Raw genomic sequence first — 22,332 nt, 5'->3', positions numbered from 1 at the left:
TCTCTAAAGTCTAAGGACGTTTAGACATATCAGCATTTTACATGCATTTTCAGGATTGTATCTGGATTTGGGTGCAGTTAGAGCAACAATTCTTTTTTTACAGGTGCAACATTCCAATGGCATTAGAAGAATATTCATTGGGGTCATATCTGATTTCATGCCATTCACCATAGGGCTCCATTGAGCAACCAGTACAAATAGAAATGGCCAGCAAAAGTGTATTATGAGCCCAAAAAAGCCCACAGAAAGCCTGCTATGGAGGCTACTATTTGGCTAAATTCTTCTCTTGTTTATCCAGCTGACTGGAAACGTGTACATATACGGGCTCAGTAGGACAATGGTTTTGATAGTGCAAGTTTCTGGCCTGACCTGTAACATGTCCATTGTCTTATCCGACATCTTGGTGAGTTGACTGTTGATGGAGGCGTTCTCCCGGATGGTCCGTTTGGTGGTGTCCGCCATCTGTTTGTTAGAAACCTTCCTAAACTCCGCCGCTACCTGGTTCACCTTCAGTACCATCTCCTTTTTTAACCTGTTCAAAAACAGACAACCGTTACAGCTCTCATCTTGATTTGTATGAAATCAGACTACGGCATGCATATAGCTGAATGAGATAAGATAAGAGGCAAGAGTACAGCAGTATAAATGTTAGTAATCTAGGCCCCCTTTCCACTAGACGTCGATCGCGCTGCGCTCTCACTGCGATCTAAATAGGATATGTGTATCCTTCGCTTTCTCACTGGGTATATCATACAAAATGTAAAAGTGTGACCGAGAAAAACACACAAAGTGTAAAAGATTCGTTTCTATTCTATACAATTCGTAGAGCGATATGTCAAAATTTAGGTCGCAGAGGGAGCGCAGTGAGAGCGCCGTCTTAGTGGAAAGGGAGTATGATAAGTGTTTAAGTTACCAGGAGCTGCGCTCTCTCCCTTGTCAAATCACTCTAAACAAGATGGCCAAAATTAGAAATAAAAGGCACATTATACGTCATCTATTTGGAAACAGAAGGTATATTTATGTCCTTATTAGTATGTCATTTGCATAGAATTTGCATAGCATTAGCATGTCCTTTTCATTTTTATAAGCATGCCTTATCAGCCTGTTAGCCGCCTGAGTAAAAGTACCAATCTGCTGACTACATACTACTTCTGACCTGTCCTTGTCCACCACGGCCTTCCTCTCCAGTTTGTACATCTGCTCCTGATGTTCCTCCTGCAGTTTCCGGGAATCCTCCTCCAGAATAGCGAACTTCCTCATCAAGTCTTCTCTCTGGATCTTAAACTCCTCCAGACCTGCGAGCGCTCGTTCTGTCAGGTGGAAATGATAATAAAATCATGATAATGGCCATAAAATCTCTATTTTGTTTTTAACTAAACACACACTGTTACGGGAAATACAATTAGAATCCGTCGGATGTTTCAACAACCGGGAGGTGTAGGGACTACATAGGAAGGTAGCCTGTGTTACGTTAAACAATTATAGACATCAAGATGACAGGTAATGTATCTGTGTAACGTTACAATGGAAAGAGATGTCCAAGGGTATATTCGATGCGACGGGGATGCGCACACACACACGCGCGCGCGCACACACGCACATAAACGCACGCACACACTTGTAAGCGCGTACAGAGAGAGAGAGAGAGAGAGAGAGAGAGAGAGAGAGAGAAAGAGAGAGAGAGAGAGACAAACACTCAAGACACACACACACGCACACACATACAAACGCACACTTCTCACAGACTTACGTAGGTTCATGTTTTCTGTGCTGAGGTTGTCTTTGGTCTCCTGGAACTCCGCCTTCATCGTCTTGATGGTTTCTTCATACGCCTCTTTCTCCTGGTCCTTATCTTGCTGCAGGGCTGATAACCTGGGGCAAAATGGGACAACCATTCAACAAAAGGTGTTCCATATGTTTTTGTGTAGTTGAAAAAGACTTGTGGTGTAGTGGTGCCTGTTGAAACTATGAGGATCTGATAAAATGTATCAGTGCGAACTGTTTTCTTTTCCTCCAACATACATTGACTAGCTACACTTCACACGAGTTTACTATGGATACTCATGTTTTCTAGATAACAGGCTCCTTCTGGATAAACTATAAGGAACGTTTAAACAATATTATTCAGTTACTGAAAGTTTGTAGGATGTCTTTCAGTACATTATTTGCAAGTTGAAACTAACAAAAAAAACTTATATGTGCACGTGCGGTACACCTGTTACAAGTATATGATGAAGTGCGTGACAGGTGCCAATCTTACCTGTCCGTAAGGTCACCGACCTCGTCGGCCCGCTCCTGTAGTGTCCGCTTGAGGAAGGTGACGATGTCGTGTTTGTCCTTGGACATCTGGTCATACTGGTCCTTAAACTCTTTGTTGGCATCTTCTAGCTCCTTAGCCTTCAGCTCTTGTCTAAGTAAGAATGTAAAACACACACACAGGATTGAAAATAGTGTAGAAACAAGTACCACCACCCCCCGCCGGGCCCCGGTTTGGAAATGTGACGTTAGCCTTAGTCCAACTAACAAACAGACACTTACAGTTCGTCATATGCATATAAGAACCATTTCCCTCTTTCATAATCATAGTGTTTTTACGTACTATATATGTGCATTCTGGATGTCCTTATTATTAGCTGTCTGCTCACGAGGGGGTTCTTCATTAGTGATTCAACCATGCCACAAGTCATCACTGAAGAGTCAAGTACATTGTACTACAGTAACCCTCCCCCCCCTCGTACTGCAGTACTTGTATCTTCAACAACGAAGCACAAAAAATCTTAGATTCCTGAACTAGTTATGCTTCGCTTACAACTGTCGCTATATAAACATGTCAAGTCAATAATAAAAGAGTTAAGATTGGATAGGCATGGGTGTTCGAGCTCACCTTTCCTTTTTCCTCTCCAGATCTTTGATCTGTATCAGGTAAAACTCCTTCCTCGCCTCGGACACGGGTCCATCATCCACCGCCGAGGCAGCCCGAGACCCCGCCGCCGAGCCCTTCGCACTCCCCTTCTTCTTCTTTCCCTTCCCCTTCCCTTTTCCTTTTCCCTTCTTTCCCATCTTTCTTCACGTGTCAGTCAGCGTCTTCAGAATCCAGCTCCAAGTTGTTTCAAGACGTATAACGCTTCTTAGAGTTAATGGTTCCACGTCTTAACTCTTAATAACTACATCTTATTCTCCTGAAATACTTAGTCAAACGTCGATAAGCCACCAGGATATCTTACGTTTCCTAGAACAACGTATTCGGAAGACGCAAACAGCGAAAATGTACAAGTGTAGTACAACCGTTTGACGATACAAGATGGTGGTACGCTACTGTGGAGGTGTTTGGAAAGGTATAGGATAACCGAGCTAGTTTGTATACGGTAGATATGGTCGTCAAGTGACGTATCCGCTACTGTATTACATGTCCCGAAATGGTACAATGTTACAAGCGGATAAAAAGGTAACAGTATCAGATTTAAAGATGGCGGTGTCCTATTTGATTACGTTACGTGTATGGAGAGAAAGAAAGCGGTGGAGAGAAAGAGAGCGTGTGAAGTTTTCTTTTATGTTTCTTGTGATGTGTTTGACAGGTTTCTGTCAGACAAAAAGATTTTCCCACAGTACATCAACATCTGTGAAACCGATATAAGTCGTTACATGACAATAGAATACGTGCAGTATGCATTCGTTATACGCAAAATGTATCCCAACACGGTATGTGCTATCATAAAGAATTACAAAATTGCATAACTCTCAAGACATTTTTGTAATAAGAGTAAATTTATCTATTTATTCATCTCGAAACTCTTGAGAGTTGATTTCCAAGGGGGCCCACCATACATGTAAAACAAAACAAGCATAGAAACATGGTGTCTGTATGTCTTTCTTCAAATGGATTTGCATGAACGTGAACTGAGAGATTTTTGAAAACTCTGTTAGATTAAAATGAAGACAAAACCGACATTTGAAAGGAATGTCACAGAAAGAAATTTGATGCTCATTCTAGATGATCTTAGATCAGAAGCATAAAAGACACTATTGCGTAGTTTAATGATCGACTTTGCGCATCATTGTAGGCCATCACTGACATATTAGGAAGTATTGCGGCAACAATTGTTCCCGTCTAATGTTGTATTCTTCCTTGTTATCTTCATTCATTCATTCATTCATTGATCAGTCCAAAACAGGCTTCTTTGCCAAAACGCGGTGTCAAGGTTTTAGGAATCTCCTATCGCTCAAGCTAGGATAATGGTCAAAACTTGTAGGAAAAAACTATTAAAAGTTTATTTGTGTTTGGTTGAAGGTTTGTTTTTGACTCCGTGTGACACTTTGACCTCTACGTCCATTTTCTGTACTAATGAGCACCAGACGAAAGTAAGAAGGGAACAGAAACAAGGAACTGCTCAAGAAGTTAGTGTTTAAGGTTCAGGGAGTGTCTTGAAGGGGCGGAGGAGTCTTCGGCCAGTTTGGAGTTATAGTAGTGGGGGCGATTATGTGTCCCTGAAGACAACGTTCACAAACACAGACGAACCCAATCAGTCGTTTAACAGGCCAGCCTTTTCCTTCTCATCTATTTTTGTTCCCAATTATCACAATCTGGTACAAGTCGACTTGGTTCACTCGTAAAACACTCCGTAAACGAGATGTCAGAACCTGACGTTCCTCTGCAGTACCTTTGAAAGCGGCTAGGGGGCCCAACATTGAAACATTTCGAGGTATCATCAATACCTGCCCACATAAAAAGTATCAGGACAATCACGCAGACACGTAGACACACGAACGATCCCGGAAACATAACCTTTTGGGCGAAGGCAAGGGCGCGGTCACATACGTCGTGCGATCGTCGTACGATCATAAACTTCGGGCCCGGGCATTTTGGAGGACAAAATTGTACGTCTCCTGTAAAGTTCAACTGTCTTGGTTCACAAATTGCTTTTCGGATCATTTCGGTGGTTTGTTCTGTCATGACCTGCTTGAAAATCCTACGGCATTAAAATCGTTCGATGATCGCACCACGTATGTGACCGCTATGTTGAAAGAATGCAGGCTACTACTACTATGGTTTTGATCACCATCGCAACAGATATCTAATCTCACCGCCGATGTTCCCTAGATCTGATACCGTATCTAATGTATCCTGTCTTCTGTGTAATTCTCTACTTTCCCATTTACAGCAACCTTCCGAACCCGCGGGACATTCAGGGCTTACAGGGGCTGAAAGGTCAGTTGATTAGTTCCCAAAATGAGGTCCATGTGATCCAGAGGTTATTCGAGTTCAATGTAACGCATAGTGCCTTTTAATGGTCATGTATACGATCAGGCACATATGGAGAAATTTGATACTCTCAGCTAGAAAAATGTCCCTTAATGGGTGTATGGTACATTTTATGATCAGATTTGTGGTCAAAAGCGTCTTTCAAGATTTCAAGGTCAGGTATCAAGGTTACGAGGTTGATCTTAAGACGGTTTATTTACCGTCAAGGGTCATTAAAATGACCTTCACAGTTTACAAGGGCAAGCATGGGTCTTAGCTTCAAACACGGGCTAATAGATCCAAGGCTCAAAGTCACTAGGTCAAGGTCAATTAGTACAAACAGTTGATACAGTTTTCATTCCCTGTTACAGGTTGGTACAATTTGATTTCTTTGCTGGGCTCCATTTTTTCTAATCTCCAAGCAGATCCTACGGTAGCATAAGATACATTTTTTTCGGCCAATTCTCTTGCTTTTGATACATCAATCCAATGTCATTTTCGGCACGTTATACATTACAGACATCACTGGTAGACACCCCTCCTCAACTTTTAACCTTGTATTTACGTATATCAGTGCCTCCTTACATATATTTCTATTTCACAATGCATGTATTTGCATAGGCTAAACTTTGAGGCACAAAAAATCAAACGAGTTTATAACCAGAATACAAGGAACCGTATTATTTATCCGTACATCCAACCTCAATACACAGAAGTTTTCTTTGTTTCTAAATGAATGAACGATTGTTCTTACTACGCCATTGCAAGTGTCGCTTACTTCACGATATATATTTTCTTAGAATCTTAACTAATAGAGAATATCTCCATAATACAAGAAATGCAAGCTTAAAAGTATAAAGAAATCGAACAAAAATATATAACCATAAACGGAACAACAATAACTAACTAATAAGCACTATTGATTCACATATTCTATACTATTCCAGCTCCCTAAATCAAACGTATACATACGATTACAATGTGTGTGTTCTTTCAGCAAAAATTTCGTAAATTAACACAGAAATTTGGGCGTTTTCGTCGTCTTGGTAAGCCACAATTCAACTCAGAACATGATCTAAAATGTCTACATGTATCATATCAGCAGTTGATTGATTGATTGATTGAAAGTTTTGACACATGTCAGAATGACGAAACAGCAACACTGAGACCACAGCTGTCATAGGACAATCTTACATGACAATATCATAATCTGTCTAAGAAAAACGAGCCTAAAACATACCGGTCACATAGGTCGTGCGATCGTCGTACGATTTTTGTGCCATAGAATTTTCAAGCAGGCCGTGACACAACCAACCACAGACATGGATCCAAAACAGCATTTTGTGTACCAAGACAGTTGAATTTTGCAGGAGACGTTCATATTTGTCCTCCAAAATGCCCGAAGTTAGCGATCGTACGACGATCGCACGACCTATGTGACCGGACAACCTTGCTGACAGAACACCCGGTGTTGTTTTGATACTCCGTTCCCTCTGCGCAGAGGGGAGTCACAGGTCGCCCTCTCGTCTTGACCCTTAGCACATTTTCCCACCAACCTTGCAGCAGCGTAAAATGTACCAAACTCCCCCAGGACTCTCTTCTACAGAAAACAGCTATAGCAGGCCTGAAGCGTTACCTTTGTTGATTCGTGTTGCAGGTTTAGAAGTTTTTTGTGGGTCCCTGGTCTGTGACACGGATGTTACGGGTTTGTGGTTGGCGGGAAGTCATGTTTTTGGACCAACTGAAATGATTTTCGCACGTGTCGTTTGCAAGGTGAAGTCTTCATGTACATTTCTGTTACATACATCAAATGTGCTCTTCATGAAAAAAGACTGATAAATGTACACGGAGAGAGAGAGAGTCTTGATATTCATATGCACCAACAATATTCAGTCAAAACTAGCAAGGTGAAGTCTTCATGTCCATTTCTGCTTCTTACGAATTACATTTCTTGATGAAATGGGCTCTTCATAAAAACACGCAGAGTTTTGATATCCATATACACCAACTACCTAATGTTCAGTCAAAACTAGCCTCAAATATCAGGCTCCCGAGGCTTATTTCTGCCACCAGTGACCGTGGCCCGCACGGCTGTCATGCCGAACTTTCAGCGACCGTCTTCTCGGCTTGGGCGTCGGTACAGACTCCTCCCAAGCCGGGGAAGTCCTGATAGGCACCCACGGAGACTCCGTCGGCTCGGGAGTCGTCTTATCCTCCATCATAGGAGCCAAGGGCCTCTGCTTGGACATCTTGGCTAGTTTCCTTCTCTCGTTTTCCTTTAGGGAGGACATGACCTGACTGATGGCCCAGAGAAACTCCCTGACCTCGCCCTCCGTCTTTTCTTGTCGCCTGCTAAGTTTGTGGAGCTTGTCCCGGTTCTTCTCGCTCTTCTCGGCTTCATCCTGGATCTCTAACATCATCCTCTGGTTCAAGTCCCGCATCTGGGACATCTCCTGGGCATTGAATGAAGGAAGGAAGGAATGAATAAGTGAATGGAGCAGTATTTTTCTACAGCAGAGATGAATCTGTGTCGTAGAAACTCCCTGTCTCCAGAAGGAGTATATACCGACGCTGGTGCCTCTGCGTAGGAGAATGAATTGCAGACGATATATATTTTCAAATCTTCGAGTAGATATGTGAGGGGTGAAATCGTGTCGGTTTCTGTCTGGCCACAGGATCGTATTGGTGATCATTGGTTGTAGGCTGTGTGGTCAGTTTTTGGGCCCAGAGAGAAACAGCCATGATTTGACCTTAAAGATCTGTTTGGAGATACTAATTGATATTCGTACGTAATACTACAACAATCCTACGTTTGAATATTATTGCTAAGTTCTTGTGTCCTCTTTGTTCATATGACACAATAATGGGATGAATATAGCAGTGTTCTCTCCGGGGAAACTATCGATTATAGGTAATTATGATTCTATTGCTTTGGCGTAACATGTTGTTGTTACTATAGCAACACAATCTACATGACAGTTGAAGAATTGTAGTCTCTGTGACGTAGCCGGAAAAGCTGCCTTGGGGATTTGATGGCTTTCCGGATCGCGGAGATTAAACTCCTTCCCTACTGACATACGTACAGTCCTTTTATATAGGAGATAACAGTCACTATCTGACTTAAATCGATAGTTAATTGTGCTGTTCCACACGGCTATACAAGAAATACGTTGCTATGATTTGTTCTCTCTATTTGTTCTGGTGATAGAATCTAGGATTTAAAACATAGTTATTTGAACTGAATAATCTACGATCTTTGTTCTTTCACCAAGTAGAATATCATCTCTAACCCCGCCTGATAGATATGTTTGTACTTCACTTCTTTAAAGTTACTTTTACCCCCAAAGTCTTACTTGGAACATGGTATCCAGGCGGGCCCGTAGGAACATGATGGTGTCCTGTTGTCGGCTGATGAGGCGGCGCATCTCCGAGGCGGACTGCTGAACCGTCGCCGTGCGGGCGTCCCAGGACCTCTGGACGCGCTCCGTCCCGTGCATGCGGTCCTCCATCTGAAACAGCCGGGACGTCAGGTTGTGCAGCCGCGAAGCCTGCGAGTTGAGCTGCTCGCGGTTGGCCAGCTGGTGCGACTGTACGACGGCGAGGTTGGTACGAAGGGACGCCACGTCCGGGTCAGCTCGGGGCGGCGGGCAGGGGTCGGGGGCGGGCGACTGCTGCTGGTGGTCGGTAGGGTGGTCCGCTGGCTGGTACGGCGGGATGAACGTGCAGATGCACCGGTTATCCTCCTGGTGGCCCGCGTAGGTCACCTCCTGAGCAACTATCGTCTGCAGGAACAGCGCTGAGATCAGGAAAGCCGCTACACCGACGCTGATGCCCGACAGCACGCCCATGGTGACCGGCGGTTTCCCCGTAGTCCGACGGAAAACCCCACTCACGTGGATCGGTCCTGAAAATGTCACCATAGCAACAGCATCAGCCATTTTGTGTTACCATGGCAACGACAAATCAAGATGGGCACTGAACCCGTGAAAGGCGAGTAAATGGAATGGAGATCCAATTTAGTCAATTTACTTTGATGAAAACTTAAGGACCTGGCGGAAAAAATAGGTCATACATCATGGCAAGGACACAACATTAAGTAGGTTAGTAAAATGACCCGGAGCTTTGTTCCATAAGTACGTAACGTTTAGAGTCAAGAGCACTCAGGGCCGCCCGAACAAGACCTGGGGTCGTCCGACAAATTTGTTTGGAAAAGAAGTCTGTTTGTTCTAACATGGTAACAACACAAATACTAAGAAAACGTTGAGATACTTGTGGTATTTTTCCGATAGTCAATGGGACATATATTATATATAGGTCCCAAAACAGAAATGACAGTGTTGGCAATATCACCAGTATTTCCAGCGTTGATATGCAGATTTTGTTTGTGCAAAATGTTGATGACTTGAAACAACCCCCTGACCCGGAGGACTTTTGAGAACTGATCTAGATGACCGACAGGTGGCCAGGACCGACCCTACAGCAGTAGGTGGTCGGTAGGGAGGACAGATCGGCGCGCGTGGGACCGGACTATTTACTGGGCCTTTGCTGACATTTTCAGTGACCCTACAGAAATGCCCCCCACCCCAGCCCAGCCTGCATGCTGCGCCATGGGACAGGTGCCTCAAGACAGGAGAAATCCATAGGACTTAAAGTAAGCAGAAAAGTGCACATGTACACGCGTGAGGTTGCCATTCACAGATTTAAGTCGTGCGCTTCCTTGCGGAATACCGTAGTACTACAGCTGCAACCTGACACAGACCTTGTACATAGCACATATAGCATGCAATTATGGCAATGTTGCAGTCTGTTGGTATATGAAATTAGGTACAGAAAAATTCACACCGCAGTCGTCTATATTGTCTGTATAGCTATTAGTTGTTATTAATTGCCATACATTGTAACCTGTGCGATTGTTGAGCAATAAATTCATTCATTCATTCTATACCTGAAAAGTTTTGAAAAATTTTCATGAAAATGCTCTTGTCACAACGTATCAAAAGAATAGTACAGTGTTTTACGCTATCTCACACATTCTGTCAATCAATACGATGCTCCGCTCCCACACGGCATGCTGGGATATTCCGCCTCATCTCCCGGCACACGGGTGAGGGTTGTCAATCAACTTTTACGACTCGTGACCTTCAGGTTCTTATCGTCCTTGGACAGCGAAAAAGGCCGACAAACACAAATTGTACGACTTTGTATTGTTAACACGATATACCTCAGGTGAAATGTATCTGCTTCATCTTTGATAAAGGCCTCATTGATGAGTTTTTCTTAAAATTAACTTGAACAGCTAAAACTGTATGTGAAACGGTTACATACACAGTGTTTGTATTTGTAAAAGGTGTCCTCTCCTTTGTGTTATCAGATAACCGTTCAAGGTCATCAGGACCCCTGCCGTTGCGGATCATGGCCTTTGGCTCTACAAGAGGGATGAGACAAATGGTAGATAGGAAAATCTAAGGGGGAGGGCAAGCGACGACCCATAAGTGTCTGCACTGATCTCAGTATGATTGGTTTGTGGTGGTCTTGTAAGTGTTCTTCCGACTTTAACGAGCGAGGACCCTCAATCAATCCTACTGTTTACTCTTGAGGTCGGGGATGTCTGGTTTAGATTTTGGGCTTACTTGCTTACTGTAGGAGACACAAAGAGCAAAAGGAAGCTCAAGGCGTCGAGCTTCTAAGGATCTTTAAGCGGGGAACGTCAGGAGAAACTTTGGCGTCTTGGGTGGTGAGAACATCATGTCATCTTCAAACAAGGAGCTTTAGGGAGTATAGAAGCGCTGAAAGAGGAAACGGTAATGGTATGGGTATGGAAGCTGTCAACTACGAAGGTCAACTACTTTCTACAGCGGCCAAAATTAGAATTTGAGCAACTTTGATCATTGGCAGCATCTCTTTGTTGATAACACTGGTTGGATACAATAGTTAGTTACGGAAAATGTGTCGAGATGGTCGATGCTGGTTTCGTTTTCACCCTCGGGGTTCTTACGTCGGGACTCGTTTTCTTATGACATTGACCTAGACAGCCCGTGTCTTGACCTGCAGTTATATGGTCTTGGAATTTGGCCTGGTGTAGCAAGATCACTGTAGGGTCAATTATATCCAATTCCGAGTACGAGAATTCTTCGTCACGGTACGAATCGTTGGAGTCCAGTTTAGGTCACTTCTGAATTCATTCCTTTGTTTATGACCCTCTTTCTTAATACCTTTTTTGCAGTCAGATGTTTTATCGTGACGTACACAGTAGTAGCTTCTGGTTGTCTTTTCTATGATTACAAATCATCCCAAGTATATGATACTTTATACCGTGAGCCTGATTCATACTTTTGTTGCCTTGACCCTGTCCGACACATTCATAGGACTAACTTCTCCTTCTTAGGAACTTTGTCTGTGAGTAAGCAATTGAAGATGGTATTCATGTACATCTTCGCAATTTTCTCAACTCATCCGCTCCGTAACACATCTACAAAGGTCCTGGGATAAGGTGGTGAGTTCAACTTTCCCTACGATTCCTTTGTCGAACTTCGTTTCTGATCAGTACAACGACGATCACCACCCCCCTCCCACCGATAGCCATGAGTTACGTGTCAGCAGTCATTAATGGCAAGGCTATAGACACCGTCGCGACGGCCCCTAACGGAACTCCAGCATCCTCCTGCAAACCAGTCTTCTTTCTGGAGAAGGATGTCCATGCCGTTAGTCCTACTGAGACTTTCTTCACGAATGTCGAGGTCTACAAAGCCGTAGCGCGCTGTGTTCAAGCGTCAAATATAGCCGGGATTCAACAGGTTCGCGGATTATGGCGTCTCTACTTACGTGATCCAGAGGAACGTGCTTCCCTCATCGCGTCTGGGATTAGCCTTCGCGACAAGTATGTTGAAATCAGTGACAATCACCCTTTTCAGCAGCGAAATGGTGTTAGAATCACAGTCCGAGATGTACCCCTCTCCGTTGACGATGGAGTCATAGCGTCTGGCCTGAAAAGCTACGGTGTTAAGCTCCTTGGACCCCTGAAGCGCGAAATGCTTCGAGTTGATGGTAAACTTACCAACTGTGAAACCGGAGACCGTTTCGCCTTTATGGCAACTCCAACTAACCCTTCTGAACATATCCCAAGATTTGTGGAGCTTGGAGGGCGATGGAAAGCTAGAGTGTTCTACCGAGACCAACCCAAACCCCCTCCTCCGCAGGCCTCACATCGACCGCGACCAGTCCCTGAGGACAGCGTTCGTGACGCTCCCACCCCTGCCCCACACCTCAGTGGTGAGACCACCGTAAGGGAAGAGGGATCCAGCAAGGAAAAGCAGAGTCAAGTCAGCACAGCATATGTTCAGCTCACCCCTAGCTCACCTGAACAAGATGAACACTGTAACACGCTTGAGAAAAACCAGCAGAAAAAAGGAAAACAAAGCCAAATCACCGACTTCACTGCACCGAAACCACGAAGAAACAAGAAAAGAACTCAGACAACACACCGGCCCACCGAATCAACTGTGGCAACGAGAAGTGCTACAAAGAAGAACCCCCCGTCGTCGACTGCGGCTAGCAGCAAAAGCACTGATGATCGAGCCTTAAGACAACGCATCGACGACCTGATAGAGACAAGTCGCAACGCTACCGACGACCTGTCCGGTGAGAACTCTGGAGACGGAACTTGAACTGTTAGTCTCCTTCTGAGACTGTTGCTACTGTAAGTTACACTCACCACCATGACTTCAGCTATTAGTTTTCTTTCTCTAAACGCTCGTGGCTTGCGTGATAAACGCAAACGAGCTACCGTTTACCTCTGGCTAAGTCAACAAAAAGCAGACATTTTCCTCCTTCAGGAGACATATTTTACAGCTGACATTGAATGCGATCTTGAATTAGACTGGAACGGAGTACAATTTCATGACTTTGGTAGCACTCACAGTCGAGGAGTCTCAATACTTATCAGGAAAGGACTTGATGTTGATGTTGTTGATGTGTTAAAGGGTAACGATGGAAGAAAATTGATTGTTGTACTGAAAGATCACTGTATTCTTAATGTCTATGCTCCAAATGATCGCACTGAAAGAGGGAAATTCTTCAGCGATCTCTGTGATTGGGTTACTGACAATCAGGTCACTAACCTCATCGCAGGTGGAGACTTCAATGATTTAAATGATAATGTTCTAGACAGACAATCAAAACATGCAACGAAGACACCCACAGGTGGGAATTCCTTGAATAATTTAAAACAAAATCTTTTACTTGTTGACATCTGGCGGAAAAACCATCCCCAGAGCAAACAATTCACCTGGACAAGGAAGAATCCCTATCCAGTGTCCACCAGAATAGACTTTTGGCTTATTCAAAAATCTTTGGTTGACCACGTTTTACAGTGCACTATCAAACCATCCATCAAATCCGATCATAAAGCTATCTTTCTAAAAATACGATTAAACAAAGAAAAGCGCGGACCAGGACTATGGCGCTTAAATACCGCATATCTTTCCGATCAGGATTACATGGATGGCGTCCAAAATTCTATATTAGATGTTAATTTGGAATACAAGAACACGACTATTTCTAAACAGCTCCTATGGGAACTTATCAAAAAACGAATCAAGGAATTCTCAATTGGCTTCTGTAAACAGAAAGCCATTCAAATGAAAGGAAATCTTATCTACTTAGAAAAAAGATTATTGGAATTAGATCAGAAAATAGACGAAAACCTGGATGAGACAACTCTAAACGAATATACCACTGTAAAAACTGAGATTGAGAAAATCTACCAGTCAAAAGCCAGAGGTGCACAAATTAGAGCACGGGCAGAATGGACTGAGAGGGGAGAAAAATCTCTCTCTTATTTTCTCAACCTTGAAAAATGGCAAGCTGCAAACAATAATATTACAAAACTGAGTGATGGAGACACTGATGTAACAGACCAGGGGAAAATCTTACAGTTAGAAAAATCATTCTATGAACGTCTATATACCAGCGACTGTTCAGTCTCTGACAGGGAAATTGATATGTTCCTAGAGACTGTTGAGCTAGAATCCAGCCTTTCCGAACATAAAAAATTGATTCTTGAGAAACCTCTAGAAAAGGAGGAATATTTTGAGGCCTTGCAAGCTATGAAAACAAATAGATCCCCAGGAACGGACGGACTTCCCGCCGAATTCTATCTTACTTTCTGGAACAGTATTGGAGACTTTGTTTTTGATGCTCTCAAAGAATCTATGGAAAAGGGATGTATGTCTCCGTCTCAAAAAAGAGCAGTCCTTAAACTTATCTTTAAGAAGGGAGACAGAAAAGATCTCGCTAACTGGAGACCCATTAGTCTCCTCAATACTGATTATAAGTTGTTGGCAGCTGCTCTGGCGAAAAGACTCCAAGCAGCTCTACCCAACCTTATTTCACACGACCAAACAGCGTATTTGAAAAACAGATTTATCGGTCAGAATGTCCGTGTTATACATGATGTTATATATTACTGCAACCATTATAACATTCCTGGAGCCATTATTTGCCTCGACTTTCAAAAGGCTTTTGATATGGTGAACTGGAACTTCATGCTCAAAACCCTTCAGAAATTTGGCTTTGGACCAAATTTTATTTCCTTGGTGAAAATGATGTATACAGATATTGAATGTTGTTTGACTAACTTCGGCTGGAAGACAGCCTTTTTCAAACTGCAGCGTGGCATCCGGCAGGGCTGTCCACTCTCTGCTCTTTTATTTAATTTAGTTGTAGAAATACTGGCACTTAAAATTCGACATACCGATTTAATTAAAGGAATCAAGGTCAAGGTTCACGATCTTGAGTATGAAGTAAAGATCAGTCAAGTTGCTGACGATACTACACTTACACTGTCGGATGACCTTTCAATACAAACTGCCCTTAACATTGTAGATAAGTTTAGTAAAGTCGCAGGACCCAGATTGAACCTTAAAAAGTGCGAAGCGCTATGGATAGGGTCCTTCCAACACCGCAGAGACAAACCCTTTGGTATCACATGGCCGGGGACACCTATCAAGTCTCTGGGACTATACTTCAGCCTTTCAGAAGAACTATGCGAAACCTTAAATTGGGACAAACGGATAAACAAAATTGAAAATATGTTTCGAAGGTGGCAGAAACGCAAATTAACCTTATATGGAAAATGTTATGTTATAAAAACTCTAGCCCTGTCTCAAATTATCTACAACATGTTTATGATCCCAACCCCAGAATGGGTACTTAAGAAAACTCAGAAATTAACCTTCTCATTTCTTTGGGACAACAAACCTGACAAAATAAAGCGTACAGCACTATATTCCAGTTATACCGACGGGGGAATCAAAATGACAGACATATATTCCAAGTGTAAAAGCTTACAAGCGTCATGGGTAAAGAGATTGCTACAGACAAATCAAGATAACATAAGACGATGGCAAGTAATACCCCTACACTTTATTGAAAAACTCGGAAAATACTGTAATATTTTTAGATGTAACTTTAATGTTAAAAGAAATGCCCCACCCCTGACACAACTACCACCCTTTTATAGGGAGGTAGTCTTGGCCTGGCAGGAACTTGGAGGGGGGAGGAGGGATCTTGCAAAAATTAATGATGATAGAATTTGGTCAAATAAAAATTTTAAGATAAAAGTTTGCAAGGAGGATTACATGATTTGGATTAATTTTTGTAAAATACCAGTAGTAAAACTCAGTAGTAAATATTTGTATTCTCTTTGTCTCGCCAAAACCCTAACAAAACCTTCTTCTCAAGCTTATTGGGATAGTATATTCCCTAACTTAAATTGGACGAATATATGGAGATCTCAGACCCTGAAGTTAAAAGAGAATAAGTTGAAAGAGTTTAATTTTAAATTATTGCACAAAATCCTCCCTTGCAGATTCTTACTTCATAAATGGAAAATAGTAGACACCTCTGGGACTATCTACAGCCCTAAATGTGCGATCTGTAACCAAGACGAAAATTATGCACATATGTTCTTTGAGTGTGCAAGGTTAAGAGGCTATTGGGACGAAGTTAAACACTTGCTTTCCCAATCTGGCATTAACATAGCCATCAATACTACAGCTTCTGTACTTTTTGGAGGTAACTTTTATGTTACTCTTGCAAAATACGCCATATTTGTATCGTGGACCAGATATAAAGACAACAAGGAGTTACTTAGAAACCACAATGTATTGTATTTATTTACAGCTCTCACTCAAGATGTGCAAACTTGTAAAATCATTGAGTAGAGAAACTGTGTACAACAAAATGTTTATTTGCTACTTGCTTTGTTAAGCAATTTACGTGGCTTGTGTGTAAGTTCTATACTGTATGAACCACCTTGGTTCTGGGCTAGACAATAAGATATATGTATCCAGCCACTACTTCATGTACGGACGTTAGATTTGTAACAATCACAATGTACTGCTGTTGGACCTGAATAAAGTCATATTGACAAAAAAAAAAAAAAAAAAAAAACATGTACGAAAATGAATGATGCGATATTGGGCTATTATACCTTACATAGCTAACCTCACCTCACATTGAACACACCTTGTCCTGTTTTGAAATAGCACAGTAATAGCACAGTTCTAGGACTGTGGACTTACGAAGAGGCATGTTTAGCACACGTGAAGACAACTATACTTACTTACCTTAAACAGACGATGAATCTCAGGGGCCTGATGAACTTGAAGAACGATAGAAAACAGTGCGATGTTCCCTGAGTAAGTCCGGAGAGTACAGCCCGGGGATCACGGTACAATCTGGAAGAGGTTACCACACATGTCACACCTTTGCCGTTACCATGGTGTCAAACGACACCTTGTCTTTCCCGCCACAGTAAATCACATTTCACTAATATCCTTGGGCACTAAAAATCCAGCGGTGAATCCGATTGGAAACAGGGAATCAATTTGATGGTTGAGATTCAAAACATTCACGGAGATAATATGATACTAGTACTGTGTGAGAATAGGAGGAGTCAGATAAGTCCGAATGTAGGACGCTTCGGCCCTTTGGTCCAGTCTACTTGGCCCAACACCCTAATCTTAACCATAACCATAACACCCACAGTGGCCGAGTTGTTAAAAGGCCGATCGAATCCCCCTGCTCTCGATAACACCTACTATTCGTATCATCTGAAAATCAATAACTTTTTTTTTCAAGGAATGATTTAAACGAAAACTTTGGCTGGTGAAATTTAGAAGAGAAACTTTGTTAGGTGGGTTATTTCTAAGGTCATTTCATGATAAATCTATTCATCTATTTGTTTATTTATTTGTTTACCTATTTATTGGTCTGTTTGTCCAGCACGCACAGTCAGGGTTACCCAACTAACCCGTGGCTTGTATTACGAAGGGATAGCCCTGCTGACAGAGACAAGGACAATACAAATGGAATTCGACATGTACTGGATAATAAAACAGTAAACATATTCTTAGCAAATACCTTGATACCTTAAAGAATAAAAACCTAATATACATTTACGTGTGGTCTAAGGTAGCGTATACAGTGTATAGAAGAAGAAGAAGAAGACAATCATCACACATATGTACTGACTTCACATGCCTTTGTACGAGCTTTGGCATGCCCGCTTTCCTTCTATTAGTTACAGTCTTTGCCTCCGATTTCACCGAGAGGAGTTCGGAGGCGTTCGGAGGCGTTGACCCGGGATGTGCCGAGCGTCCCTCCCACCCTGCCCCATGTCACGGCTGAATGAACCTCCCCGTGCCGACACACTACCTGCTGACAGCACGAGACTCAGGCCGCTTTCAGGGACAAACCGTTATTCTTTATTCAGACTGACTATGCTGGCTGTTATAAGTAGAGTAACTCGCCAGGGGAGTTTTGCTACCAGAGAAGTTGGCCAGCCATGCAACCTCCTTAACGTGGACTATGGTCCCTGGCCAATTTTTCACGATTTTTTTTGCCGAATTCTACGATCCCCGTGGTCCTATAGGAAGGCCTGGTGGAGGCTAGTAAAGTTGTTCTTTCTTCAAGCACCAGGCATAACAGACCACGGCCTCCCGACCTTCTGCAGACCGTGGTTGAGAGTTAGCCGTGTGAACAATCTGTGTTTGGGAATTGCTTGGCGAGGTTACCTACAAGTCTTAGAAAGTCATCTGCGGCAGCCGACTATGAACTTGGAAAAATTAAAGTCCGGAAATTCACATTCTGCTTAGATACGATGGTCTACGATCAGAGGAGCGAACTTGACCTAGAATAGGATGCATTTAAGGATACTCAGCACTGACCTTGGTAGGGGAGTGATCGGGAGAAAAGTTGTTGGAAGGTCATGTTACAGTAACGAGCCTCACTTGGTCACTATACAAAGGATTTCAGTCGTTTTTTCTTTTCCTTTTGTTCTCAATCTAAACCTTCCTTGATAGCAAAATTGCACACAACTTACCTGCTATAAGAAACATTTACCACATATTACCACATATTAGGCAAGTTCCATTACAAAGAACTTGGTACTACAACATGCAAGTAATCTATTACGTTGAAACGCCACAGCCCATGGTTTCTCCATGTGGTAGCACTAAGATGCCCTACTCTTCCACTAACCTGGAATGTTAAACCTCAGATATCGTCACGATGACACTGACAGAATGGTACTTGCTGTCACTCACTGTCTGTACCCATCTCAAGACCTCATTAGAACACGAAGCCAAGACACAACATAGAAACAAACTTCACCCTTGGAGAGAAAGACGCAGAATCGTTTTAAATTGTCTTATTTCTCTACCACTTCAAAAAGGTGCACTGTCATTCCATTAGAAAGATCAAGAACATATATTCCTGCTTAAAATGTTATTTAGAGAGGCTTTTGAAAGTGTTTCTCCCTCCCTGCTTTGGGAAGGAGAGAGAGAGAGGTACTTAGTAAGGGAAAGAAAGAAAGAAAAGGAAAGGAAGGAACAGAGCGAGAAAGAAAGGAAGGAATACAGGAGAAAGGAAAGAAGAGAGAAAGGAAGAAAGACAGGAAGAAAGAAAGGAAGAGACAAAGGGAGAAAGAAAGACAGGAAGAAAGGAAGGAAGAGAGAAAGACAGAGTGCGGGAAGACAGATAAAAGGAGGAAGAAAGAAGAAAGCACATCAAAAAGCATACCCCTGCCCTCCATACGTCCACACATTTACAATGTAAATTGTAAGAACAGGTTCCGAGCTGACAGCTGGGTGAACTGATGTTCTCGAGTCTGACAGGGTCAAATACTTCGGTACTACATGACTTAATCTGGGCAGAGATACATCAGTGCATGTGTTGGGTTAGTAGGGCGGCTATCACCCTTTGATTTGGTATGATGGCCTTTTTCTCACGAGTTGTAATTTCATTAGCAGCATAACCGCCCGGCCTTTGTCAACCCAATTTTCAAAGATAGTAACTGTTACAACTTTGCGTCCTATACTAGTCTTTGCTGATTTTGCTAAACTTCACAGTCCTGCATCAGTGCATGTGTTGGGTTAGTAGGGCGGCTATCACAGTGTTAAAGATATTCCCTGTGATTTGGTGGCCTTTTTCTCACACGTTGTAATTTCACCAGCATCACACTCGCTCGGAACTTTTCATCCCAGTTTTTAATGACAGTAACTGTTACAACCTCGCGTCCTATGCTGATCTTTGCTGATATTTTTCTAAACAGTCCTGCACCAGTGCATGTGTTAGGTTAGTAGGGCGGCTATCAGTGTTAAAGATGTTCCCTTTGATTTGATAGCGTTTTCTCACACGTTGTAATCTCATCATCAGCACAACCGTTTGGCTATTCTCAACCCAGTTTTCAATGCCAGTAACTGTTACAAGACTGAAAAATTTTCTTCCTATTCATTTCTTTGCTGATACTTTGCTACAATTTCGAACTAGTCCTGACGGAGGGGGTCAATCCTTACTCCACCAGATGACGTTTGAGGATAAAAGCTGTTATCAGAGAAATGAAAAAAATAAGAATTTTCAGCGCTAGTTCCCCTTTCCCTATGGTGAATCGAAACACTTGTTTTATTTTTTTTCCTTTTTATCCAAAGAGGACAGAGGCGATATCTCAAGGAGCCTTGACAGTTCCTAAGCCTTGACCAATATCTCTACTTGTTTTACAAACATGATTCAGACGATACGTCTTGTATTTTCCATTTCTGAACGAACTCCCTGTCTCGCTCTGTTGCACCTGACAGGAAACGTTAGGGGAAACATTTGGGACAATAAAGGCGCGAACAGCATAGCTCACATACCTCTATGTGGGCATATGCCCCCAAACGTCTGTAGAAGTCAGTCAGTGCAGAATACAGACTCGGTCCGTGCCTAGGCGCCTACGTGGTGGTCTGGTCCGTAGCTAGCTGCTCAGCTGGTCCGTGGCTTTTTAATAGGTCGCCAGGCCCTGGTCCGTCCCTGCCCGGTCGCCTGGCCCGGTAGTCTCGCCCCTGCTTGCAATTGGTCGCCTGACCCGTCCCTGCTCAGTCTCTGTTCCGTCCCTGCCTGGTCCCCTGGCCCGTCCCTACTCGGTCCCCTGGTCCGTCCCTGCTCGGTCCCCTGGCCCGTCCCTACTCGGTCCCCTGGTCCGTCCCTGCTCGGTCCCCTGGTCCGTCCCCGCTCGGTCGCCTGGTCCGTCCCTGCTCAGTCAACTTGCCCGTACCTGCTCGGTCATTGGCCTGTCCCTTCTCAGTCCCCTGGACTGTACTCGGTCGGTCTAATCGGTCCGCCTGCTCGGTCGCCTGGCCCGTAGCTACTGTACTAGGTCGCCTGGCCCGTACCGTGCGCGGTGGTCTGGCCCGTCCCTACGAGGTCCCCTGGCCCGCGCCTGTCAGTACCTGAACCCCCCGAGGTGTCCGCGATCGCGAGGAAACCTGCCACAGACATAACAGGTCAGGATTGATGTCTAACGGAAGACCTGAGTTAAGCACCGTTTGGGGGACAGCGAATTCCCCAAATGGTAAAACTGTGTACGTGATGTGTACCAACAGGGAGGAAACACAATGTGATGTGTATTTCATATGTGAGAGGAAGTTCAAGAATAGAATGCTTTCAGTCAATTTCTGCTTCTGCTTCTACAGTGTGTAGCACACAAATAAATGTAGTCTCTAGCAGACTACATAGGTGACTGGAAAATAGTACTGTAGAAATAGGCCAAATAGACAGATAACAGATACAGGTCGCATATTGTGCTCCCAGGCTAGCTAACTCTGCTGGCATATTATTTGTCTATTTGGCCGATTTCTATTACGGTACTTTTTTCAGCGGCTTGTGGAGTCTGGTAGAGACTACCACAACACTTCCTCGTGTACAAGCTAACAACGGCTTAGGAAATGGTATCGAATTCCTTTTGCGTGCAATTTCTACCATTCAAACGTTTGTAATCTAGGCTTGTTTAGTTTTCTCAATAAAGTTACAGCTTGACAGGCCAATGCGGTTTATACTTTGTAAAAACCGTACACCCTTGGTATAACCTCAGATTTCCCCGTCTAAAATCTACAGGGCGTAGGCATATCCCTGATAGGGATCCGGAACTCCACAACTCTTCAATAAATTATCGTTATATGTCATTTATGGTAGTACCTAACAGAGGTAAAAGAGTCACTGTCAAGAAATGTGCCAATCTATTCAAAGTAACGCACCAAGCCACAGCATCTAAATTTCTCCGCTCAAAGATTGTAAAACAATTGACAATTGCGGAGAGGAGGCTTCTACAGAACAGTAGGACTTGTTCATACAAACATTCTCATTGAACACTGGCCCATAGAATAACAAGAAAAGAATCTGAGCAAGCAAAGAACACGTCTTGAACTGGACTCTCCCTGTTGTTTGTAGAAGGTATTCGACAGGTGCACCTGTTTTAACATAGCCACAGTGTACACCTGTATTTGACCCCGCATTAAGACCACAATTAAAAGAAAATAGACAAAATGGCTTGTATCAACAGTGTACCAAGAAAATAAACACCCGAATCTAAAATAACAGTACGGAAAATACAAGACGTATATAATGCAGCCTTCTGAGTCAAGTAGCTTTAGGGTTACTTTCAGGACACAACATTATATGATAACAATATAAACAAACATCTAGATTAAATGCTGTTTCTCCACACTTAAGTTTGCTAACACAAACGTAGACTTTTCGTAAGTCACTTCTGTAAG

The 22,332-nt window shown here is 43.1% G+C and overlaps 2 protein-coding genes across 2 annotated transcripts in view; both read right to left on the bottom strand.

Annotated features, from left to right (window-relative positions):
* LOC118420076 (cilia- and flagella-associated protein 157-like) overlaps positions 1 to 3,415 on the bottom strand; it is a 5,840-nt gene extending 2,425 nt beyond the window's left edge. The window contains exons 1-5 of the mRNA XM_035826780.1: positions 2,885 to 3,415; positions 2,261 to 2,410; positions 1,751 to 1,872; positions 1,157 to 1,310; positions 370 to 532 (exon numbers count right to left, since the gene is read on the bottom strand). Coding sequence (XP_035682673.1) covers positions 370 to 532; positions 1,157 to 1,310; positions 1,751 to 1,872; positions 2,261 to 2,410; positions 2,885 to 3,060 — 765 coding nt within the window. The 5' untranslated portion in view covers positions 3,061 to 3,415. The remainder of the gene's footprint in view (positions 1 to 369; positions 533 to 1,156; positions 1,311 to 1,750; positions 1,873 to 2,260; positions 2,411 to 2,884) is intronic.
* Positions 3,416 to 6,672: 3,257 nt separating this feature from the next.
* On the bottom strand, positions 6,673 to 9,492 carry LOC118418792. The gene is made up of 2 exons (XM_035824834.1): positions 8,593 to 9,492; positions 6,673 to 7,692 (listed from the first exon to the last, which is right to left on the bottom strand). Exons 1-2 carry the CDS (start codon positions 9,175 to 9,177, stop codon positions 7,297 to 7,299), a joined length of 981 nt encoding a protein of 326 aa, XP_035680727.1. The 5' UTR covers positions 9,178 to 9,492; the 3' UTR covers positions 6,673 to 7,296.
* Positions 9,493 to 22,332: the final 12,840 nt, after the last annotated feature.

This window comes from Branchiostoma floridae, chromosome 7 (genome assembly GCF_000003815.2).
Source record: "Branchiostoma floridae strain S238N-H82 chromosome 7, Bfl_VNyyK, whole genome shotgun sequence".
NCBI classification, from domain to species: domain Eukaryota; kingdom Metazoa; phylum Chordata; class Leptocardii; order Amphioxiformes; family Branchiostomatidae; genus Branchiostoma; species Branchiostoma floridae.
The sequence above is the reverse complement of the archived record's forward strand: the minus strand, read 5'-3'. Positions and strand labels throughout refer to the sequence as shown.